We start from the raw sequence: 25,616 nt of genomic DNA on the forward strand, positions 1-25,616 counted from the left end.
CCTGACAGAAATGTTCAGACATCTTCAGGCCAGGGGTGCACGTGCAGAAGAGATGCAATTCTGTGTAAAAGCCTCTGAAACCATACCAACTGATGCTTATTTTCTCCACCTGATTCTTCTCACCATCAAAACCCTGCCATTGCTGACCTGAATCGCTAGGTCTCTGTCAGAATTATCTTGTATAGTGGCAAACATCTCTCTGGAAGCATTAACTAGATTTGATAATAATAAAAATCAGGAATTTTTTTAATCCCACTGACCTGCTGAAGCTCACCGTTTCCATCTTTTGCCTAGAGAGCTGTCAGTCTTAAGGAAAGAGAATGGAGAACTAAAGAAATTTCAAGCCATCGTGAAGGTGAATAAAATAGATTTTCTGTGCTATTATTTTCTTCTCTATTTTGCCCATCTGTCTAGCTGACTGAATAGAATAGTTTTCCATGGCAGGTATTAATTGATAATGTTTGTAAAATAAACATACTATAGTAAATGGACAAGGCCACAGAAGACCTTGAAGAGATGAGAGGACAAAATTTAGCACAGTGGTAACCCATTCTCGAGGAGAAGGCAATGGCAACCCTCTCCAGTACTCTTGCCTGGAAAATCCCATGGATGGAGGAGCCTGGTAGGCTGCAGTCCATGGGGTCGCTAGGAGTCGGACATGACTGAGCGACTTCACTTTCACTTTTCACTTTCATGCACTGAAGAAGGAAATGGCAACCCACTCCAGTGTTCTTGCCTGGAGAATCCCTGGGACGGGGGAGCCTGGTGGGCTGCCGTTTATGGGGTTGCACAGAGTCGGACACAACTGAAGCGACTTAGCAGCAGCAGCAACCCATTCTCGAACATCAATGAATCATGACATGGCACATGGGGAAGCTCTTTTACAGAAGAGTTATCTGTTGTAACTTAAAATTTCTCTTTAAGAATCCCAAGGCACCTCAGGACCCTTCTTTTCCATCTAACTCTATTTCCTAGACATTTCTCTCTTCCCAAGATTGTTCTTTGTGTTTATATAACGTTCCTTTTGATCTTACTCTTTTATTTTCCTTTCTCTCTCCATGGAGTCTCTATATTTCCCCATGTATATCAGTCTTCAGGATTCCCAATGTGTTTTTGTGAAGAGAGACTAAAATTTTCTTCCCCCAAAGCTAAGTGTTTCTAAGGAAACACTGCAGCTGTTTTCTTCTATTGGAAATCTTAGTAACCACAACTAGAAGACATTGCAGCTTAGTTATCTGACAAGTAAGATCCATTGATGGGGACTCTTGAGCTAAAGCTTCCTTCACCCCCATTTTTTTCACCTACAGGAATCTCCAAGTTGGTACCAAGGAAGCAGGTCAGTTTTATCAGGCGCCATAGCTTCCCTCTCTGAAAATATCTATCCTTTCTTGACACTTGGCTCTAACGCTTATGTGGGCTCTGAGGTGGAGGAAATGGTTTATGAATTTCTTTCACTTCTCCATGAAAGAGTTACTCACTGAAAAGCGCTGATGTAAAATCTTGAATGCAGTGCTCACCCTTGACCGTCATCTTATGAAATTCTACTCATCCTTCAAAATTCAGCTCATGTATCATTTCCTCTCTCAAGACTATTAGGCAGAGTTAGATGTTCTATTATTCATTTATTCAATAAATATTCATTAATTGCCTATTGTTTGTGATGTACTGTGTTAGGTGTTGGGTGTACATCACCAATTTTTCTAATTATAAATGTCTGTACCCTACCAATCATTAAATATTTTTAATATCAGCTCTGTATTGATGGATTAAAAAAACAGCCATTGACTCACAGAAGCTAAAGTCATGTTCTAGCATACTCTGTACTTCTAATACACACATTATAACATTTAACGTTGCTTTTTTATTGTCTCAGTAAGCCTCTCAAAAACAGAAACCACATTCTAGTTATTTTTGTAACCTCAGAATCTAAGATACATGAGCACTAAATAAATGCTTGTGGATAGATGGAAGATGGGATGGAGGGAGTGAGGGAATGGTGGATGTGTAAATGGGTGGATAGATATATGTAAAGTTGAGAGTATCTGGTAAGGCACTAAGGGAAGGATGAAAGGACTTCTATTACTGGGAATAGAGAAGTGGAGAAGATTTCATTTAGGGAATTGGAGAGCCAAGGAGACCCATATGGAAACCTTGCTTCCACTATGCTCAGAGAGGAGGCTATTATTTTTATAAATAAATGGTGTGATTGATCCTCTAAGGTGGCACCAAGTTCTGCTTACAGAGATTAGAACTGCTTTTGTTTTTTTTCTTCTTTGCAGATTAAACACACCTCGACCAGTGGGCATCACTTCTCCATCTCAGTCAGGTAGAGACCATGTTTTGCCCAAATAGAAGCGTGAGATAAATAAATATCCTTTTCCATAAACTATAAACCATAAGGAAGATGATTTCCTCTCAGAAAGTATAATGTGATTTTCCTATTCTTATGTATGATACGGAAAGGCCAAATTCGCAGATACTAACTTGCAACAGACAGGCTAGGCAAAACAGGGCACACCATTAATGGCAACTTTTCATCCTCTGTTTTATTCCCTTTTAGTTACTCCACGACCCATTTCTCAGCATAGTAGCCAAGTGGTCAGGTGAGTAGAAAGCTACACAGAAACATTAAAACTGTTGGCAGAAGATGGAAGATGTGGCTGAGATAGGGACTGAGGAGACTTTACGTCTATAAAAGTTTAATACCAGGTTTGTTTGCTTTTCATCTTTGTTTTACTTCATACAGTCGGTCCTCCTCAGTGGAGTCTACCCCTTATAGAATGGCTGGCTTTAGTGACTTGGGACAAGTAAGTAATGTTTACATTGTCTTTCCAGACTGAGATTTCTAATGCTAAATGAAAGCCAAGATTAAAGCAAGAATATTAAACTTATTGGTTTTGGCATGAATTATCTCTCTTTTGGCAATGCAGACCTGATATTAGAAGTGGACCTAATTCATAGCTTGGAATGAATAGAGGTGAAAATAGTGAACCACATTAACAGTGTCCATCATGTTCATTTTGGAAAGATTAAAATGTGGGTCTTTCTTGGACTTGTGTACCCACTCTGGGAGAACAACATATTCTTCAGTGTATACATAGCATGAAATATAGAAGCCAGAGAATCAGGATATATTTACTGTTATTTGTCCCTCAGGGAGCCAGAGGTCTTCAGGGAAGGAGCACTCCGAGGGATTCTTTTACTGGTAAGAGGGGGAGGAAAAAGTTTTCAGAGACCAACATATTCTATAAAACTACCAGCAGATTTTGGGTTTTCTGTGCATAATATAATGCCATTTTACTTCCTTTTTCTCTGAACAGTGATCCCAGGTATCCAGACATTAATTTTGAATATTTCTGTTCTCAAACTGATAGGGAGAAAATTGAAACTTGAGTAATAGAAAGTCTTCGAAACCTTCTGGTCAGGAGATAGAACTTTTGAGTAATTGACTTGGGTTTTTTTTAATTGCCACAAGATGGCAGTAGAAGTTAGATCTAAAAGAAGATTAGCTAGATGTCAATTATGTTAGCCTGAAGAGTATCTGGCTTCTTCAGTTCAGTTCAGTTCAGTTGCTCAGTCATATCCGACACTCTTTGAGGCTCCATGAACTGCAGCATGCCAGGCCTCCCTGTGCATCACCAACTCCTGGAGTCTACCCAAACCCATGTCCATTGAGTTGGTGATGCCATCCAACCATCTCATCCTCTGTCTTCCCCTTCTCCTCCTCCCCTCAGTCTTTCCCAGCATCAGGGTCTTTTCCAATGAATCAGCTCTTCACATCAGATGGCCAAAGTATTGGAGTTTCAGCTTCAACATCAGTCCTTCCAATGAACACCCAGGACTGATCTCCCTTACAATGGACTGGTTGGATCTCCTTGCAGTCCACGGGACTCTCAAGAGTCTTCTCCAACACCACAGTTCAAAATCATCAATTCTTCGGCGCTCAGCCTTCTTCACAGTCCAACTCTCACATCCATACATGACCACAGGAAAAACCATAGCCTTGACTAGACTATGTCTCTGCTTTTTAATATGCTGTCTAGGTTGGTGATAGGTTGGTCATAACTTTCCTTCCAAGGAGTGTTTTTTAATTTCATGGCTACAATCACCATCTGTAGTGATTTTGGAGCCCCCCCCAAAATAAAAGTCAGCCACTGTTTCCACTGTTTCCCCATCTATTTGCCATGAAGTGATGGGACTTAATACCATGATCTTCGTTTTCTGAATGTTGAGCTTTAAGCCAACTTTTTCACTCTCCTCTTTCACTTTCATCAAGAGGCTCTTTAGTTCTTCACTTTCTGCCATAAGGGTGGTGTCATCTGCATATCTGAGGTTATTGATATTTTTTCCGAGCAATCTTGATTCCAGCCTTTGCTTCTTCCAGCCCAGCGTTTCTCATAATGTACTCTGCATAGAAGTTAAATAAGCAGGGTGACAATATACAGCCTTGACATACTCCTTTTCCTATTTGGAACCAGTCTGTTGTCCCATGTCCAGTTCTAACTGTTGCTTCCTGACTTGCATACAGGTTTCTCAAGAGGCAAGTCAGGTGGTCTGGTATTCCCATCTCTTTCAGAATTTTCCACAGTTTATTGTGATCCATAGAGTCAAAGGCTTTGGCATAGTCAATAAAGCAGAAATAGATGTTTTTCTGGAACTCTCTTGCTGTTTTGATGATCCAGCAGATGTTAGCAATTTGACCTCTGGTTCCTCTGCCTTTTCTAAAACCAGCTTGAACATGAGGGAGTTCACAGTTCACTTATTGCTAAAGCCTGGCTTGGAGAATTTTGAGCATTACTTTACTAGCATGTGAGATGAGTGCAATTGTGTGGTAGTTTGAGCATTCTTTGGCATTGCCTTTCTTTGAGATTGGAATGAAAACTGACCTTTTCCAGTCCTGTGGCCACTGCTGAGTTTTCCAAATGTGCTGGCATATTGAGTGCAGCACTTTCCCAGCATCATCTTTCAGGATTTGAAACAGCTCAACTGGAATTTCATCACCTCCACTAACTTTGTTTGTAGTGATGCTTCCTAAGGCCCACTTGACTTCACATTCCAGGATGTCTGGCTCTAGGTGAGTGATCACAGCATCATGATTATCTGGGTTGTGATGATCTTTTTTGTACAGTTCTTCTGTGTATTCTTACCACCTCTTCTTAATATCTTCTGCTTCTGTTGGGTCCATACCATTTCTGTCCTTTATTGAGCCCATCTTTGCATGAAATGTTCCCTTGATATCTCTAATTTTCTTGAAGAGATCTCTAGTCTTTCCCATTCTATTGTTTTCCTCTATTTCTTTTCACTGATTGCTGAGGAAGGCTTTCTTATCTCTCCTTGGCTATTCTCTGGAATGCCACATTCAAATGGGTATATCTTTCCTTTTCTCCTTTGCTTTTTGCTTCTTTTCATAGCTATTTGTAAGGCCTCCTCAGACAGCCATTTTGCTTTTTTGCATTTCTTTTTCTTGGGGATGGTCTTGATCCCTACTCATGTACAATGAGAACCTTCACGAACCTTGGTCCATAGTTCATCAGGTACTCTGTCTATCAGACCTAGCCCCTTAAATCTATTTCTCACTTCCACTGTATAATCATAAGGGATTTGATTTAGGTCAGACCTGAATGGTCTAGTGGTTTCCCCCACTTTCTTCAATTTAAGTCTGAATTTGGCAATAAGGAGTTCATGATCTGAGCTATAGTCAGCTCCTGGTCTTGTTTTTGCTGACTGTATAGAGCTTCTCCATCTTTGGCTGCAAAGCATGTAATCAATCTGATTTCGGTGTTGGCCATCTGGTGATGTCCATGTGTAGAGTCTTCTCCTGTGTTGTTGGAAGAGGGTGTTTGCTATGACCAGTGCGTTCTCTTGGCAAAACTCTATTAGCCTTTGCCCTGCTTCATTCTGTACTCCAAAGCCAAATTTGCCTGTTACTCCAGGTGTTTCTTGACTTCCTATTTTTGCATTCCAGTCTCTTATAATGAAAAGGACATCTTTTTTGGGTGTTAGTTATAAGAGGCCTTGTAGGTCTTAATAGAACCGTTCAACTTCAGCTTCTTTGGTGTTACTGGTCGGGGCATAGACTTGGATTACCGTGATATTGAATGGTTTGCCTTGGAAATGAACAGAGATCATTCTGTCGTTTCGGAGATTGCATCTAAGAACTGCATTTCAGACTCTTTTGTTGACTATGATGGCTACTCCATTTTTTCTAAGGGATTCCTGCCCACAGTGGTAGATATAACGGTCATCTGAGTTAAATTCACCCATTCCAGTCCATTTTAGTTCGCTGATTCCTAGAATGTCAACGTTCACTCTTGCCATCTCCTGTTTGACCACTTCCAATTTGCCTTGATTCATGGACCTAACATTCCAGGTTCCTGTGCAATATTGCTCTTTACAGCATCGAACCTTGCTTCTATCATCAGTCACATCCACAACTAGGTGTTGTTTTTGCTTTGACTCCATCCCTTCATTCTTTCTGGAGTTATTTCAACACTGATCTTTAGTAGCATATTGGGCACCTACTGACCTGAGGAGTTCATCTATCAGTATCCTATCTTTTTGCCTTTTCATACTGTTCATGGGGTTCTCAAGGCAAGAATACTGAAGTGGTTTGCCATTCCCTTCTCCAGTGGACCACATTCTGTCAGACCTCTCTACCATGACCCAGCTATCTTGGGTCGTCCCACACGGCATGGCTTAGTTTCATTAAGTTAGACAAGGCTGTGGTCCATGTGATCAGACATAAAAATATTGCAGAGAAGAAATACTCTGCAAAACTCCAACTTAATTTCTTGTCTCTTTCCCCTTAGAACTAGTATTCTTACTACTGTTTTTTAAGACATTAGTCAGTACATAGAGAATACTTATCAGAGAGGATTTCCCTTTCTTTTCCAAGAGGCAATTTTTAAATTCACAGATCTCTTCCTGAAATAGCCATTTTTGAAATTCACCAAATAGTCATCCTCTGATTCTTTCATACTCACCCCTTTGAAGAGTAGGTGTTTTAGCTTGTTTCTGTCAAGTTAGTAATACTCTCTTTTATTGCTGATTTTAGTTATTTAAGGCTATCTCTTTTTCTTGGACAACCTGGCTAAAGATGAGTCAAGTGTTTTAAACAACTCTAAGAGGGAAGTTTTAAAATTTGTTATTGAACTATAGTTGATTTATAATATCATGTAAGTCTCAGGTTTACAGCATAGCAATATATGTATATAAATTTCAGATTCTTTTCCATTCAAGTTATTGTATAATATGAGTATAGTTATATTGTATGAGTATAGTTCCCTGTGCTATACAGTAGGTTGTTGTTGGTAATCTATTTTAACTAACTATACATAGGAAAATCCATGGACAGAGAAGCCTGGTGGGCTGCAGTCCATGGGGTCACTAAGAGTTGGACACGACTGAGCGACTTCACTTTCACTTTTTGCTTTCATGCGTTGGAGAAGGAAATGGCAACCCACTCCAGTGTTCTTGCCTGGAGAATCCCAGGGACAGGGGAGCCTGGCGGGCTGCCGTCTGTGGGGTCACGCAGAGTTGGACATGACTGAAGCGACTTAGTAGCAGCAGCAACAGCAGCAGCATACATAGTGGTGTGTATATGTCAGTCCCAGCCTCCTAATTTATACCTCCCATTATCCGCCCAGGATTAGTGAATTTTGTTGATCATTTCAGAGAACCAACTCTTGGTTTTCTTGATTTTTGTCTGTTATTTTTCTATTCTCTATTTCATTTATTTCTGCTCTAATCTTTTTCTTTCCTTCTGCTTTTGAGTTTAGTTCTTCTTGTTTCTTAAAGTGGAAGGTTTCATTGTTGACTTGAGATCTACTTTTTTAATATAGATGATTACAGTTATGTTTCACTCTGAGCACTGCTTTCACTGCATCTTTCAGGGTTTAGTATATTGTGTTTTTGTTTCCATTCATCTCAAAGTATTTTCTAACTTCTGTGATTTTTTTTTCTTTGACCCATTAGTTATTTAGCAGTGTTGATTACCCATATAATTGTCAATTTCCCAAATTTCCTCCTGTTTTTTGTTTTAATTTCATTTCACTGTTGTTGGACAACATATTCTGTATGATTTAGATCCATTTAACTGTGTGGCCTAAAGCATTGTGTATCCTGGGGAATGTTCCAGGTACACTTGAAAAGAATGTATATTCTGCTGTTGTTGGATGGAGTGTTCTGTAGATGTCTGTTAATTAGTTGGTATATAGTGTTGTTGTGTTTTAAAAAATATTTATTTGTTTGGCTGCAACAGATCTTAGCTGTGTTGTGGCATGCAGGATCTTTCATTGTGGTTTCTCTCTGGTTGTGACTTGGGCTCCAGAGTGTAGGCTCTGTAGTTGTAACCCATGGGCTTAGCTGCCCCACAGCATGTGGGATCTTAGTTCTCTGACCAGGGATCAAACTTGTGTCCCCTGCATTGGAGAGCAGATTTTTGACCACTGGACTACCAGGAAAGTCCTTATAATGTTGATCAAATCTTCTATTTTCTTGCTGAACTTGTCTAGTTGTTTTATCCATTATCAAGGAGTATCTTAATTTTTCCTTCATTTTTGAAAGATAGTTTTGCTGGATTTAAAACTTTTGGTTGACATTGTTTCATTTAGCATTTTGAATATGTTATCCTCTTATGTTCTGGCCTCCATGGTTTCTGAGGAGAAATCAGTGCCAGTTTATTGAGAATGTCTTGCATGTGATGATGGCTTCTCTTTTGCTGCTTTCAAGGTTCCTCTTTCTTTCTTTTTTTTTTTCCTGGTCTTTAGCTTTCAACAGTTTATGATGCATCCAGGTATGGATCTCTTTGATTTATCATCTTTGGGATTTATTGAGCTTCTTGGATGTATAGATTAATATTTTCATAAATTTGGGAAGTTGTCAGCCCTTATATCTTCTGATAATTCTCTCTGTCCCTTGTCCTCTGTTTTCCTTTTGGAACTCCCATTTGTATGTGCTGGTATGCTTGATGGTATTTCATCAAGTTCTCTGAGGCTCTGTTCATTATTCGTCAGTCCTTTTTATTTATCTTCCTCAAACTGGATAATCTCAATTGATTTATCTTCAAATTTGCTGATTCTTTCTTCTGCCTGCTCATATCTTTAGGGCAGTTTTCATTTTAGTTAACTTTACTTATCAATTCCAGAATTTATATTTACTTAGTATTCTCTGTTTGGTGAGACCATTGTCATACTTTCATTTAGTGCTCTAAACATGGTTATCTGAATATGTTTAAAATAGTTCGTTTAAAGGCTTTCTCTTAAAAGTCTAATGTATCTGTGCGTGCATGTGTGTGCGTGCTAAGTCACTTAAGTTGTGTCCAACTCTTTGCAGCCCTATGGACTGTAGCCCACCAGCCTCCTCTGTCCATGGGATTCTCCAGGCAAGAATACTGGAGTGGGTTGCCATGCCCTCCTAATGTATTTGCTGCTGCCAAGTCACTTCAGTCATGTCCGACTCTGTGTGACCCCATAGACTGCAGCCCACCAGGCTCCCCCATCCCTGGGATTCTCCAGGCAAGAACACTGGAGTGGGTTGCCATTTCCCTCTCCAATGCAGGAAAGTGAAAAGTGAAAGTGAAGTCGCTCAGTCATGTCTGAGTCTTATCGACCCCATGGACTGCAGCCTACCAGGCTTCTCTGTCCATGGGATTTTCCAGGCAAGAGTACTGGAGTACTAGGTTGCCATTGCCTTCTCCACCTAATATATCTAGGCTTCCTCAAAGACAGTTTCTACAGCTTTTTTCCTTTACTTTATATAGGTTCTAGTTTCTTGTTTCTTTCATGCCTTATAATTGTTGAAAACTAGGCAGCTAAATAATATAACATGGCAACCCTAAAATATCAGATACTTCCTCCCCTTCCAAAGTTTGTTGTTGTTTGTCATTGTTTGTTTAGTGACTTTCTAAAACTAATTCTATAAAATCTGTTTTCTTTGTCATATGTGGCCACTGAAGTCTCTTTTCAGTTAGCTTAGTGGTCAGCTAATGATTGGACAGAGATTTCCTTAAACACCTGATACCAATAAATCTCTCAGCGTGTGTTAAAGGACTGTATATTGAGGTGCACTTTCAACACTCAGGCAGTTGACTTCTGTGCCATAGCCTTCCCTTTCTGCTTGTGTGACCTCTATGTAAGCCCAAGATGACAGCTTAGGGTCTTTTTAGGTCTTTCTTGAGCATGCATATAGCCCTGTGCACATGGCCTCGATTCCCAAGAACCTGTTGTTCCTTTTCAAAGTCCCTGAAGACAGCTCATTCCATAGCTTTCTTTTTGATGCTGTTTGATTAGCCTTTTATTTGTTCCAATTGATAGTCACCTCAGGCAGCCTAAACAAATGCCTCTAATTGTTTGCAACAAACACTCCTGGGGAAAAAAAGGCTTTTCACACTTCGTGAACTCTAAGCTCCAAGTCCTGGTAAGTTTGGCACTTTGTTGTGGTTCAGTTGCTAAGTCATAAACTCTTTACGACCTCACAGACTACAGCATGCCAGTTTGGCATCAGTTCAGTTCAGTTCAGTCGCTCAGTTGTGTCCGACTCTTTGCGACCCCATGAACACGCCAGGCCTCCCTGTTCATTACCATCTCCCACAGTTCACTCAGACTCACGTCCATCGAGTCAGTGATGCCATTCAGCCATCTCATCCTCTGTTGTCCCCTTCTCCTCCTGCCCCCAATCCCTCCCAGCATCAGAGTCTTTTCCAGTGAGTCAATTATTTGCATGAGATGGCCAAAGTACTGGAGTTTCAGCTTTAGCATCATTCCCTCCAAAGAAATCCCAGGGCTGATCTCCTTCACAATGGACTGGTTGGATCTCCTTGCAGTCCAAGGGACTCTCAAGAGTCTTCTCCAACACCACAGTTCAAAAGCATCAATTCTTTGGCGCTCAGCCTTCTTCACAGTCCAACTCTCACATCCATACATGACCACAGGAAAAACCATAGCCTTGACTAGACGGACCTTAGTTGGCAAAGTAATGTCTCTGCCTTTGAATATGCTATCTATGTTGGTCATAACTTTCCTTCCAAGGAGTAAGCGTCTTTTAATTTCATGGCTACAGTCACCATCTGCAGTGATTTTGGAGCCCAAAAAAATTAAGTCTGACACTGTTTCCCCATCTTTTTCCCATGAAGTCATGGGACCGGATGCCATGATCTTCGTTTTCTGAATGTTGAGCTTTAAGCCAACTTTTTCACTCTCCGCTTTCACTTTCATCAAGAGGCTTTTTAGTTCCTCTTCACTTTCTGCCATAAGGGTGGTGTCATCTGCATATCTGAGGTTATTGATATTTCTCCCGGCAATCTTGATTCCAGCTTGTGTTTCTTCCAGTCCAGCGTTTCTCATGATGTACTCTGCATATAAGTTTGGCATCAAGTCAGGTCAAATAAAGGCAGCCGTGCAAGTGAAGACAGGTGAAGTAATGAGAGTTTTCTGGGATGAGGCTTTGAAAGAGTTCGAACCCCATTCCATCCCCTATGATGACAGCCAGACTGTTGGTTTTCAATGCTTCCATTGACCTGGAGAGGGAAAAGTGGGACTAGGGCAAGTTAAAATGTCACAAAGCTCACTGTTCTTACTCACATTCAGTTATTTTTCTGGAATAAACTTTCCCCAGCTTGTTAAAAACCCCTTGTTAATTTCCAGAATTCTGAGAAAAGTCGACTCTGACAATTTTTGCCAGATTTCTCATTCCTTTTATGGAGAGACTCTGTGGAGGTCCTCACTCTGCCATTTTTACTGATGCCACCAATTTAACGACCCATTGTGTTTAGACATTCTTTCTGGTCATCTTCAACTTAGAGGGGAAATCAAGGCACAGATACATTGGAGCACATCAGGGCAGTGTGCTCATGATCCTGACCTACAGACTCGCGAAAGGGAAAAGACAGTTCCATAATGATCCACTGCTAGGTGATTTGTGGGCTTTTTCACGTGCCTTTAGCCCCAAAGCCTAACATATATACTGAAAATCTTTGATCCCCAATTCCTTTGCCCTGGCCCCCAAAATATCTGGATCTCTTTTCAGTTCGTGGATTATCTCACAGACTCGTTTTTATGCTTTCCAGAAACCCCTTCACCGGCTTCTACTCACAGCCTATCTTATAGGTAAGTCACACTGTGTTTCCTTTCACTTGAGATGTTCCCACTGACATTCTGCCAGCAGCCCTGGAGTTATTATCTCCATTTACCTGTACTACTGAAATTTATAATCAACCTTGGAAACAAAAGAGAAGATTGAATAGTACTGTTTCTAATACACATCTGAATTATTTAATTGTATTCGCAGTTGCAAGCAGGGGATTTATTTCCTCTATGGCTTAAATGTGTAGGCTCTTCCTTTACACATGTTTTTTACTTTAACTTTTCCTTTTTTCTGCTGATGCTCTTGTTTCCCCTCTTTAGAGCTTCATCTGCCTCCTCTGGACAGGGAGTCTTTTCTTTCAGACCGTCTCTAAATAGTGGGGATTCAGGTCACACAAGAGTCTTCACCCCTAATAATTCAGGTAAGTTAATTTAACATTCCTAAAGAAGTGGCGCTTCAACTATTGACATATATACTGAAATGACGATTTCAAGGTGAAAAGAAGTTGAGATTGTTTTTTTTACGTGCTATTCTAGACCCTGGAAAAGCATTGTCTCAAGTTGTACTCCTTAATTTTCTTTAACACCATTTCCTTCACTTTGGATTGTGAAGGCAGGCTTTGGATTGTGCCTAATTTTCACTCATCCCTTATACAGGTCTGCTGTAATATTTAACCAGAAGATTGGCCTGTAATATTAAACTGTTCTTTTTTGTTTGTTTGTTTTTGTCTGTTGCTTTTGAGATCCCTATGTTGGAACACTGTTGGGAGCTCCGTGCTCAATGAAAATGATAAACCAGCATCTTTTTTCTCCTCATGTTTTCCAACATACTTTTGCTACCAGTCCTTGTGATAAGGGTCTATCATCTTCCATAGGTCACCAAAATCTTGATATTGTCTTTACGTCTTTCTATTCATAGTTAAATTCAAATCTCAGAACTCCATGTCAATACCCCATCCTCAAAGGAAAATAATGGACCTTATAAGTCACCTCTTGAGTTACTTAGCTAACAGCCTTTTCTCTTCTGAGTAGTATACTACAGATTAAGAACTACTTATTTAACCTGATCAATAAATAACAATACTGAGGAAATACCCCAGGAAGTTATCTTTCATCATCCCATTCCATCCTTAAGGTCAGAGGCAGAACAGAACTACACTGGGGAGCCTTCCTGGTTTCCAGCTACCAGTCCTACAGGTGAGCTACTCTAACATCTCCACACATGCAAGCCTCAGTTAGGCCTGCACAATAAATGCCTCATTCTGGTGTCTTGTTAAGGTGATAAAATGTAACCAGTGAAGAGGGAGGTGGATTTCAAGTGTGGTAATTTTTCAGAGTGGTCTTAGTTTCAAAGATTCTAATCTACTGTCAGATTAGCCTCCTGGTTTGGGGTTTAAAAATTAGGTCACACAGTTGTTGTTGTTTAGTCACTAAGTCATGTTCGACTCTTTGCAACCCCATGAACTGTAGACTGCCAGGCTCCTCTGTCCATGGGATTTCCCAGGTAAAAACACTGGAGTGGGTTGCCATTTCCTTCTCCAGGGGATCTTCCTGAGCCAGGGATCCAACCTTTGTCTCCAGCATTGTCAGGTGGATTCCTTACTACAAGGCTTTAAACTGAGAGGTCTTGGCCACGGTGAACCTAATAAGTATGCTAACACAAGTAACATTCCCCAAAGTTTCACAGATAAAGATTTTCAATGGAATATATCTTTTGGCTAGAGGTACTGAATGAACTAGGGAAAGCCATTTTCATTTCTCCAGAGAGAACTAGAATAATGTTTTGTAAATTTATGAAACTATGATTCTGATCCAGAAAACAAGAGGAAAAGGGCACGGGAACAAGAAGAAAGGTTTGTAAGGAGCTCTCTTTTAAGTCTTGGGTTTTTGAGAATATTTAGACCAAGCTCCTGGTGACCTGCTAAGGTAGGTAAATATTTTGCTCTCAGACTTCAAAATGCCCTTTATTTTTATCAGCAAGAAATTAGAGTCTAAGCCTTAAAAGGCAACACTGAGGGAAATAACATCCCTCTGTGTGTGTGCATGCTAAGTAGCTTCAGTTGTGTTGGATTCTTTATGACCCTACGGACTGAGAGCCTGCCAGGCTCCTCTGTCCATTGGATTCCCAAGGCAGGAATACTGGAGTGGGTTGCCATGCCGTCCTCCAGGGTATCTTCCTGACCCAGGGATCGAACCCACGTCTCCTGTGGCTCCTGCCTTGCAGGCAGATTCTTTACTGCTGACCCACCAGGGAAGCCCCTCTAAGATCCTTGTAAATGGAGGGATTAACCCACAGGTGAAAAAAAGACTTGAGACATATAAACCATCTGCAACTAAATGTTCATTTGGATCTTGATCAAAGTACACTGTATAAAACCATTTATGAGACAGTTGAGGAAAACTGAATATTTAAAAGTGGACATTTGATTAAAGAGCTTTTAATGGGTTTTTTTGGTAGGCATGATGCTATTGTGGTTGTTCTTTTAAAGTCTGTCTTAAAAAAATAAGTCTATCTTTTGGAGATGCATACTAAAACATTTATGGATGGAGAGTTATATGACTGTCCTAGTTTTGCTTTAGCTTCATCTAGTGGAGCAGGGCAGTGTGAGGGAGCAGAAAGCAAAGAAAATTAGCCATGAGTTAACTGTTGAAGTTGGGTGATGGGTACATGTGAATTCATTATATTACTGTTTTTGTATTAAGAGTTATTGAAGAAAGTACCACTTACCCAGAGACATAATTCTCCCTCCCTGGTAATGGCCTCTGGGTATGGTAGTCATGTTCCAGGTTTCCCTGGTTTGATTTTAGAAATATTCTGCCTTATCACCATAAACCAACTGAAACATTCGTTTCATAAGTAGCGACATAGCCTTTGTCACACTGGTTGTATCAAATCTTACAAGTTTTCTTGCAATGGAAAAAACTATGGGGAAGCAACAGCAATGGTTTACTATCATGCTAAACTTCATATAATGACTGAAAAGGGCCTTACTTGCCCTTTTTTATTATAAACGCCTTTAACTGCCTTCCTGTCCTGTGCTGCAGAATCTCTACCAACAGAGGCAGATGGGATTAGCCAGAGAGAGAGAAGCATGGAACACTCCCGGATAGACCACCTTCAAGGTCTCACCTATGCATACTGCTGAAGTATGGACAGAGGCATCTCATACTCAGTTAGGTGTGATGCCCTTGGAAAATGTACCCCTGCCTACGCTCGTTTCATTGTGTACTTTCTCTCTCTCTCTCAATCTTGACCCTATACCGCTGTATTACTTCCTATGAAAGTGATCAGGTCAGTCCTTCAGGAAGATGTTTACTATCTCTCCCACAGGATACAGATAGCTCCCTTGTTTCCTGCAACTTGAAACAAAGGTTATAAAAACAATTCTTGGCATCATTGGGGGTGGTGTGGGGTGATATACTTATTAACCATGTTTTATTTATGGATTTCACTTTTTAGCTTTGTATATATTCTCCCATTGTCAGTTAACAAGCAGTAACTCTGTTCCTTGTCCTATTATAATTTTTCTATTTCCCTATTGTTTCCTCTGTACCTAGATACTGTTAAATATGTTGATTTTCCTTTCTGTTTGGTAACAGTTGGAAACACAGGCTTGAAGCCCTACTAAAGTATACAGATAATGAAACAAAGAGGATGCCCTTTTATTGCTACTGTAACTCTGTTGATGTCATAAACTCTCAAATGGTGGGATAAGCAAAGAACACTACCACTGAGATCAAACATTTATTCTTCTTTGGGTAGTGAGGGGTAGAAATGAGGAATTAAATGGGTGGACCATAGGCAGGTATACCTTAAGTGAAAATATTGGAAAACTGAAGATAGCATCCGCTAGAGATAAATTAAGTCTTAGGAATGACCTGGTAGCTGAATAGGATCCTATTACGTTTTCTGAAACTGAGCTTATTTTTAAAGACATTTCTAGACTCCCCCTCTTCTGAGAGAGAACCTACACTATAGCAGGTGTGGAAAGCAATCTGCCTAGTAATAGGTACTGATCTATTTCAAGTTTTGTTCATTTACTTTACCTCAGTATATCCTGCTGCTTTGAAAATAAAAAGTATACTAAATCAGAAAGTGGATGAATTTGGTTCCATTAATCTTTAAACCAGAGAAATGGCAAAGTGGAGAGAGAAACAATTTTATTTTTGGCCTTTTTATTATTAGTCTAGCAATTTGGGGCTTCCACTCTTTTATTTCTAGATGGTTAACCCACTGATATCTTTATATCTGACCCCAACTGATGAAAACCACTCTAAAACATAAGGACTTCTGTCCTCAAGACAGATATTATAAACAGGGGGTAAAGTCTCTTTTGTGGACACAGACCAACACCAAAAAGATTAAAAAATCAGTTTCTGTCAAACTAGGCAGGAGGGAGTGTCAGGTTTGTAAAACCAAACCTGGAATCTATCTGGACTGTCCTCCCGAACAGCAGACACCATTCCCTCTCCTCTACCCCTCTGTAATCTATAATTCTACTTTTTTAAAAGGACATCTCCCCTAATTCCCACCTCCAATAAATATCCAGTCTAAATTATTCTCCACCCAATTATTAAACTTTTTCACAAGCTCCGGGGGGAAGATTTACCCTGAGACAAACAGTGAACAGAATGGGGATTTTTGGAAAGGTACAAGGCATAGTGGTCCCAGTATCAGAAATGAAAACATTCTGCTCCCTGTGAGATTCAAAAAGCAGCAGGAAAACACAGAAAGTCAAGCTGGTATGAGGAGAGGAAGTATTTGCGATTGACTGGGACATAACTGAGATTCTTAGCTGCATTATGCATGAACTTGTGTTCAGAGAGAAATGAGGTGCAAGGCAGCCTTATATTTGGGGAAAATGCTGGGACTGGGGTCGTATTAGAAACTTTCCTCCTCCTTTACAGAACTTCATGGCCGTGGGCCAAAGCCTAGCCTCTCTGTAGAATAGTAAGGTGAAAGAACAGGGATATGAAAAGAGCAAGAGCCTTTTCCCAGACCCATAGCAAGCCCCTCAGTGAGACTGGAGGCCTAGATTTCTGCCCATCTGATCCCCACCTCGTTTTGTACTCCATGGTCATCCTCCCTGGTCTACCCTTACTATATCCCTGTCCCCCACCCTCAAGAACACAAAGTTTTTCAGTTCTTTGCCACAAGGTAAGTTAAAAAGAAAATAATGTGGTTTCTTTGTTTAAACAGTTAACTAAGTTGGTTTGTCTTTTAGTAACAGACCTCCCCTCCCCAGCCTCCCACTCAGTCCTGGATGATCACATCATCATCATCATCGTCCTCGTCCTCCTCCTCCTCTTCTTCATCATCTTCTGGCAGTTCCTCCTCTTCCTCTTCCTCCTCTTCATCTAGACAGACCACCACTTCAGCTGGCTCAGGTAATCGAGAGTCAAACCAATCCAGTACCTGCTGGGTGCTAAGCCTTGATGCCTGACTCAGTTGAGGGATATCACTTTCCCGGAGCTGTTGGTGGGTTGCCCAGTACCTCTCCAAGGGTCGTATATCCGGTGGGGGCGGGGGATTTGGCAGAGGTGGTGTCTCAGCCCATTCATTCAAGGAGCGGGTTGAAGGTGGTGGTGTGGGAATTGCTGGATCCTGGAAGCTAGGGGCACCAGGTACTGCATTGTCCCGAAACCATTTTAGTTGCCCATGCTTCAAGGCATAGCGTGTGTCACCAAACCACTGAATAATCTCAGGCCGAGGTAAACCAGTGATCTGCTCTAATTTATGGTAATCCTCACGCCGTGCCCATTGGCACTGTAGAAAAAACGATTTGAGGATAGCCAACTGCTCTTTGGTTTTGCGCTTGGTCTTTCGCTGGCGTTGCATGTCTGGGGAAAGATACTCTGCAGGGCCAACCCTACCTGATGCTGAGTTATGCCTTAGCCCCTGGGGCCAAGCTGGCTCCAGCTGTGGGGGTAGTGCCTGTTCATTGGGTGACAGTGGCTGTGGGGCACAGCCCAGTGGCTGGAGGGACTTAGAGGTGGCAGGAGCTCCATTAGCCAGTCCCTGGAAAGAGGTAGAGGAAGGAGGAGTCACATTAGATGCTGACTCCTTCTTACAACTACTGGCAAGTAATGAGATGGATTCGGGCTTATCCCGAGCACGGGGCTGGTGGACAGCTGTGGCATGGTTCCAGGAAGCAGTACCTAGGCTGTGTGACTGGTCGGGACACCTGCCTGCCTGCTCCTTGGAGAGGCCACTGCATTGATGATCCTGCCAAAATTGCGATTGATGGGGGAATGCTCCACTGCCAGGTACCATCAGGGTCTCCTTTGCTTTCTGGTGATTCAGTGGCTCCTCAGGCTCTACCTTCAATCCTTTCATCTGGGTGGGCTCGCTAAGAGTCAGGGGCACTATTCCAAGACCAACTTGTTCCGGAGGTGGCACAGGAGAAGGAGGCACTTCCTCTGGGGGCCGCCCTGCATGATGAGTAAAAGAGAGAAGGGATTTGAAATGGAGTTGGTCCCGATGGTAGACTACTCGGGCTCGAGTCTCTTCAATTTCTTCAGATGACCAGCTAATGCCACAGCGAAGGCGCTGGGCCATGAACCAAGTCTTGACTTTCTCCATCTGCAGCCCATAGCGTAGGCAAAGAAGGGCAATGTCTGCTAAACTGGGATAGGGGAAGTAGCTGAAGGTTTGGAGCAAGTGTTCATTGCTGTCCAGCTCACTGGTCTGGGCTGCTTGGGTCCACACAAGCTGTAGTTCCTCAGAGATTGGAGGGAGGCAGATGAGGCCCGCAGGGGAGCTATTAAGGCTGCTGGCCTCTTTATTAGGAGGCATGGTGCTTTCTGATTTGTGCCCTTCAGAGATAGCTGTAATAAGAAGAGAAACAGCTCGATCACTGGGGTTCCCCTTTCAGGCCATTGCTCAATTTCTATCAAACAAAACGTTGGGCTCCAAAAACAATTTTCTATGTGTACTGTACTGGATTGCTTTTAAAGTGTGTAACAATTTCTCATTTAATTTTCATAACCTTATAAATCATCAGAGCCTGCTATAATTCCCCCTATAGGTATGAAAAAACCAAAGTCCAGAGAAGTTAAATTATTCCAAGTCACAAAAATAGTGAGTGTTTTCACCAAGATGATAACCTGACTTCTGAGGTTAAAAAAAAGGGAAACATCCTTAGAGCCTTTATCTTTCCCCTTCAAATTCACTTCACCCTCTAAGTTCATGCAACAAGAGTGACAGAATGAAGATCCACCTAGAAAACCCAAAGAGATGTATGTAATCTCAGAACACTTTAGCTCCTAACAGATTATTTCTTGAGTTATCTCTAGATTATCTCTAAAATGTGGAAAGATTAGGAATACAATGTGTGAGAATCTAGAAGGTACAGAAGGTGGAACAGCACTGTCCCTCTACCCAGCTCCCTTTTCTTTTCTTTTTCTTCTCTTCTTGGTGGTGGAGTGTTGCGGGAAGGTGACTGCTAGTTTAATTTTTTTCTAAGTCTCATTAGGATGAGATGGGTCAATGATCTGGGATGAATGGAGTTCCCCTTGGTCTTGGTCCGGAGAGGGTAGAGGGAGGTGAATGTTTCCTTCCCCAAGACTTCCGCAGAACAAAGGTTATTCCCCTTTTTCCCAGCCTTTGTCTCTTCCAATTGCTCTCTCTCTCCAGGAAGCCTAGAGAGCTCCCTCAGACCTTAACAGCCGCCTCCACACAGGGCGGGAGGCCTGCAGCTCTTATCTCTTCAGTCCAGCTTTCTTCTTGGAACCAGGTGGGCAGGCTCATTATAAACTGTAACCAGGTCCTGCAAGCTACCCAGTGGCACCAGGACTCCCAGGCTCAACATGGGTGTGGGGACCGCAGAGAAAGCCTCTGACTGTGCTTTATTCCTGGAAACCTGCCCAAGCTATTTCCCAGAATAATTCTGGGCCCCAGTTTGACTTTTTTTTTTTTTTTGCCACGTGGCTTGTGGGGATCTTAGTTCCTCAACCAGGGATTGAGCCCATGCCCCCTGCATTGGAAGTGCTGAGTACTAACCACTGGGTCACCAGGGACTTCCTGGTGATGGAGTTTTAACTCAATTCCCTGTTAAATGCTCCCTGTGTGGGCATTAGAGACTAACATTATCTGTCACCCTTTACTTTTCAAGGACTCCCATCTGAATTTACAAATAGTCCCTCTAACACATTACGGAGAGGACAGCAGGCCTATGTAAAAGTTACAGATAGAGCAGTGTAATATCAGAAATTTTATATGATGAACAGAAAAATTCGGCAGCATTCTAATGCATGTCACCATTCCCTTTTAACGAGAAAATCTTAACAAACTGAAGGCCATGCAGACCTTGAATGCAATACAGTTTGAGAACCTTCAGAGGGTAAGTGGAGGCAGCATGGCATAGTGGATATGAATGTGATTAAGGCCAGCATTACATAGGAAGTTTGAATCCCAGTTCTGTCTGAACTTACAGGCGCCTCAGTTTCCTCATGTGTAAAAACTGAAGATAATGTTGAGCGTATGTAGTTACATGTTTTTACAGAGCACCTACTGTGTGCTAGGTGTTGTATAGGCAGGGCCTAGAGCTGTTAGAGGTAGAGGTCTAGGGTGAGACAAATCTGAGATGAATCACAGCTTCACCACTCCCAAGAGTGCCTGCTGAAGCCTTAGTTTCCCATCAGAATAAAAGGTCATAACAGCATCTACCTGGCAAGGTTATGACTAAAAAAATGCAACTGACATTATGCCTATACTAAAGTAAAGGCTCAGTAAATTAGAGTTTTTATCATTGCTTCAGCATCATGGGATGACTCTGAAATAAGGTAATGCTCCTCCTAGACAACAGGCGAAGTGAGGCAAAGATGGAATATTTTAAATTAGTGTATCCAATCTGTTATTGCAGAGTCCTAATTCTAATGGGGGAAACCAGGGTATCTGATTTTGTACTTTTTATATTTGGGGAGTTGGATATAATTCCAGAAAAGATTTTGCTGCTTTTAAAAAAAGTATCAAAATGACTGCTTTAGAACTGAATCTGTAATTTAGATATAAATCCTTTTTGATTGCTGCTGGGTGAATTTGGATTGCTGCTACCCAACAGGTTCATCTCAAGACACAGCTGAGTGGCTGTGAGGAAGTGCCTGCATGGGTAGGTACTTAAAACCACCATCTGGAAGTTGGGGCCCACCAGGAACACCACTACATCTAAGCTGGAGAATACTTGATGATCCAACGCTCGACACCCACTCAACCTTATTTGTGCCCTATTTTTTTAAGGTCGCGGCGACAGTTTAGATGTGAGAAAAGGTAGCACAAGGAATAAAGCAGTCCAGTGTGAGGATGAAGACTGCTAGACAGGGAATAAGGCAGGTGCAGCTACAAGCTGACAAGGAAACAGGTTGCTTTCATTCGTGTGGTCTGCTATCCTTAAGATTCTCATGGCTTGATAGTTCAGTGTAACAGTACTGCAAAGGTCATATTTGGTGTACTGCATACATCCACATTTCTTTAGTAACACAAAACACAAGTTGTGACAGACTTTTTGATACAGAATGGTGCCTTAAAATTAGGACACAGCAGTAGAGCTGGTACCTCCCTGGAAGAATCTGGCTTTGCTATAGGAGGAAACTAGACCCAGGGAGTAGTTCATGAGAACTATAACAAAGAGGGTAGATCCTACAGTAATCCAAAGCACAGTGAAGGCACTATAGCATCTTGTGTCCTTGTACCTCATTTGGAGAAAGTAGAAAAAGAAATAAATCAAATAAGGACTCCTCTGAGCAGAGGTGTCGGTGATGGTGGTACTATCAATTCTGAATTTACTAAATCTGTAACCATGCCAGATATGTCCTACTGCTACTAAAGTCACCAATAAAAAGTACAGAGTCAAGGTACCACCCTTATTTCCCTTTGGGCTTTCCATACCCCTGGACAAAAGGCAGAAAAGTATTAATGGGCTGCCTTAAACTTCTAGTGTAGGTGTTCACACAAGGTTAGGAAAAAGAGATCTTTAGAACTTGAGCCTAGGCTGGGAATTTCCTGGTGGTCCACTGGGTAGGACTCCACACTTACACTGCAAGATGCATGAGTGTGATCCCCTGGTCAGGAGACTTAAGATCCCACATGTGGCATGGTGTGGCCCAAAACAAAAATCTTGAGCCTAGGCTTATGGTTAAAACAGGTGACAGTTCAAGTGAAGACCGGTTATGAGCCTGCTAAGTTATCTAAGTCTTTATTCAGAGAACTGAAGAATGTTCCTGAGTGAAATGTGTTTTCGTGATAGTTTTCAGGGCCTTAAAGGACATTTAGTGATACTCAATTCATGTGCTTCTCACTTTTTGGATCATGACTCTCTTTGACAATAGAAGTTAAAGGTTCTCAGAAAGTTACGACTTACCTCGCATCCCGCCCCAAACATTCAAACACAGATTATAAATTATTATCTCAGGGGATTCACTGATTGTCCAGAAGCCCCTGTTAGAAACTCTGTCCTATGTCCTCCCAACTTAATAAAGGCAATGGTCGTAATTGCTTTAAGAAAACAGTTTATGAATGAATGGAACAAGTGGTTGGAAGGCTGAAAGAGAATGTAAATTAATTTAGAAGGGACTAGGTACTAGTGCTATTAGCTGGACAGAAGCGAAAGATGTTCAACTGGTCTAGGAGCTTGGTTTAACTGATCCCCACTGGATTACATAATCAATACCCACAGTGCACTGGACACTAAAGGCTGGTAGCCTAGTCTCTAGCATGGCAAAGTCATCTGCTTCCTTCAGCTGCCCTATGTGCTGAGGCCAGTTATGTGTGATTCCAAACCTACTTATGCCCCTTGTTTTTCTCTATATAATTAAACATCCTATAAACCTATGAAAATTAGTGCATTAAGAATTGGTTCTGAAAAAAAAAGTCAAATGCTTTGGAAAGACATAATACAAAGAAATGCACATTAAAAAAAAACTGTTGAGTTGGGAGAAGGCAAGAAAACTGCAAAAGACTGGAGGGGCAGGAGACTTAAAAATCTGAGAAGTATTCTGCATTCATATTGCTTCAAAAGTGTTTAAATTCAGTCTCCACTTTAAAGAAACCAAACCTGGAAATCACAGATGATGATGCAGTGGTTCCAGTCTGACTGCATATTAGAAAAACTCCCCGGGAAACTTAACCCACGTTATCCACCTCGTTCTGATTTACTTAGCCTGGATTGGGGCAGATGAAAGTAGTTTATTTTAAAGTTCTCAGGGTGCAGCCAGATTAGAGATTTGCTTATGTAGTTGATATTAGAAAGACAATTGGGACTGCCAATCAGCAACACAAAGAAAACGCTGGGACACTTACCCAAGAAATTGGTGAGATGAATGTACTTTTAATGACAATGCTTAGGATATGTATGCATCATTTTAAAAATTCCCTACTTTCACTGGCTTACTTTCAATTACTGCCACCTACCTATCCTCAGCATAAAAAGCCCTTCAAATGTATGGTGAGAAGAGGGTTCATATAAAATATATCATCTGGGTCCACATTACCAAATAGGTCTCAGCTTGAGTCTTCTTTCAGTTTAGAAGTCTCTGATTAGGAGGCAACACCAGGAACCTTTGAGGACTCAGGTTCTCACTTTTCTGGTTGGTTTTCTGAGTATGGCTGGGTAGGGGTCAGAAGGGGCAGTTTCTCTCAAACCTTTCATTCCCAAAGGCCATGCTCCCCAGGAATAAGGCCAGGTTTCTGTACGTGTGTTGAAGTCGCCAGGAGGCAGTCATGGAGGGGAGGAGGGGAGGCCTGGGAAGGAAACGTTTCTCCTATCCTCCATTTCGCAGGCAGTCTAGAAGGCTCCAAACTGGGTCAGAGAACAAAAAGTTGCTGCACTTGGGGCAATGAGCCCCAGGGAGCAGGCAAATCTCAACCCTCCCCTCGCCAAGGGCGTCCCAACCCGGCCTTCCCCTCCTCCTATACACCCACTCACCCTCCCCCAGTTAAAACAGGGAACCGAAAAGTCCTGAGGAGAAAGGAGAGAACCGGACCACTTCGAACCTAGAATTCTCCTCCTCCCCCCAGCGCGGAGATGGGGCTCCGGAGGTCGGAGATCGTACAGGGACTGGAAGGGGAAGTCGAAAGGGCTGGGGATCACTCACCGCAGTCCAGCCCGGGCGGCGGCTCCCAGCCTCGCACCATGGGCCGGGGGGAAAGGGGGAGAAAGGGCAGGGGGCCTCCGGGGTGAGAATGGGGTTGCTGCCCGGCGCGGCCTGCTCCGAGCCCACCCGCGCGGAAGGCCAGGACCGGGACTGCCCCCCCTCCCCGCCCCCGAGAGCGCGCCCGTCTAGCCCAGCCCTGCTCCAGCGAGTTGGAGGCGGGGCGGATGGGTGGGGTGGGCTCCAGGGGTGGTGCCAAGGTGGCCCGAGTTTTGATTGGTGGGCGCAGGCAGGCGGGCCCTCGCGGAACGGGCTGGGCCGGCCATTGGCTGAGTGGGTCTCGGTTGAAGTCGGCTATTGGGTGCGTGGGCCTCAGCCGGGATGCCTATTGGCTACATGGGACAGGGAAGATGTCCCCCCCAGGCTAGGATGTCGTGAACAGTACCCCCTCCCACCCTCGCCTTATGGGCGCCGGATCTTCGGTGTTACGCTGGGCAATGTTCCTCCTGGAATTCCCCAAGAAATTCAAAGCAGTTTGCTGAACTGTCCAAACCGCCTACAACTACTCCCTATTTGTTTCCTCCGGAAGGAAGACGTTTTCAGTATACCTTTGCCAGCTTCGTACAGGAGACAAGCATTCCCAGCCTGGGGTCAAACCGTCGTCAGCAGCGTCAACTGTAAACGAAGCGCCTAGAGCAACCGTTAACTTGTTCTAGAGATGGATCAAGTGTCTTGCTGCTAAGTCGCTTCAGTCATGTCCGACTCTGTGTGACCCCATAGACGGCAGCCCACCAGGCTTCCCCATCCCTGGGATTCTTCAGGCAAGAACACTGGAGTGGGTTGCCATTTCCTTCTCCAAGGCATGAGAGTGAAAAGTGAAAGTGAAGTTGCTCAGTCGTGTCCGACTCTTAGCGACCCCATGGATTGCAGCCCGCCAGGCTCCTCTGTCCATGGGGTTTTCCAAGCAAAAGAGTACTGGAGTGGGGTGCCATTGCCTTCGTCAAGTGTCTTGACGACCCAGAGAAATGAGGATCCTAGCAGCCTGGCACCTTCCGCCGCTTCCTGGGTCCAGTTGTCACCAGACAGGCGTTCTCAAATATGAAGTCCTAGAGGGGGTCACCTCATTAGGTCTTGCCAGCCCCCCTCAGGCCCTTCCTCTGCCCTAGTAAAGACTACCTGGAGTTGTGCCTCATGTTGGGGGGGCCTTGGTTTTGCTGTCAAGAAAGGGATTATAATAAAACGGGCTTTCCAACGACTCAGTATTCCACACATTCCAAAATTCTAGGCCAAAAGTTTGTATAGTTAGGATTCTCAGTCTTCTGACCAAAACTTGGGAACAATACTTTCTGAAATGACTCTTCTGTTCTCATGATAGTCTTCTCTTGTTTATTTAGGTCACAATAGCTTATATACTTACAATAATTTATTATGCCCTGTATTCCACAGATC

General features: G+C 42.6%; 2 protein-coding genes across 2 annotated transcripts in view; one reads left to right on the forward strand and one right to left on the reverse strand.

Moving 5' to 3' along the window:
• RNF212B (ring finger protein 212B) overlaps positions 1-15,714 on the forward strand; it is a 33,308-nt gene extending 17,594 nt beyond the window's left edge. Inside the window, exons 6-15 of the mRNA XM_005685248.3 lie at positions 295-355; positions 1,308-1,336; positions 2,280-2,326; positions 2,561-2,603; positions 2,747-2,807; positions 3,157-3,205; positions 12,065-12,104; positions 12,402-12,502; positions 13,216-13,277; positions 15,126-15,714. Of these exons, the coding sequence (XP_005685305.1) occupies positions 295-355; positions 1,308-1,336; positions 2,280-2,326; positions 2,561-2,603; positions 2,747-2,807; positions 3,157-3,205; positions 12,065-12,104; positions 12,402-12,502; positions 13,216-13,277; positions 15,126-15,191 (559 nt within the window). The 3' untranslated portion in view covers positions 15,192-15,714. The remainder of the gene's footprint in view (positions 1-294; positions 356-1,307; positions 1,337-2,279; positions 2,327-2,560; positions 2,604-2,746; positions 2,808-3,156; positions 3,206-12,064; positions 12,105-12,401; positions 12,503-13,215; positions 13,278-15,125) is intronic.
• HOMEZ (homeobox and leucine zipper encoding) lies at positions 16,225-24,375 on the reverse strand. Its single transcript, XM_018054592.1, has 2 exons — positions 24,171-24,375; positions 16,225-18,908 (listed from the first exon to the last, which is right to left on the reverse strand). The coding sequence occupies exons 1-2, from the start codon at positions 24,208-24,210 to the stop codon at positions 17,335-17,337; spliced, it is 1,614 nt and encodes a 537-aa protein (XP_017910081.1). The 5' UTR covers positions 24,211-24,375; the 3' UTR covers positions 16,225-17,334.

The sequence above is a fragment of the Capra hircus genome, chromosome 10, assembly GCF_001704415.2.
Source record: "Capra hircus breed San Clemente chromosome 10, ASM170441v1, whole genome shotgun sequence".
In the NCBI taxonomy this organism is placed as follows: domain Eukaryota; kingdom Metazoa; phylum Chordata; class Mammalia; order Artiodactyla; family Bovidae; genus Capra; species Capra hircus.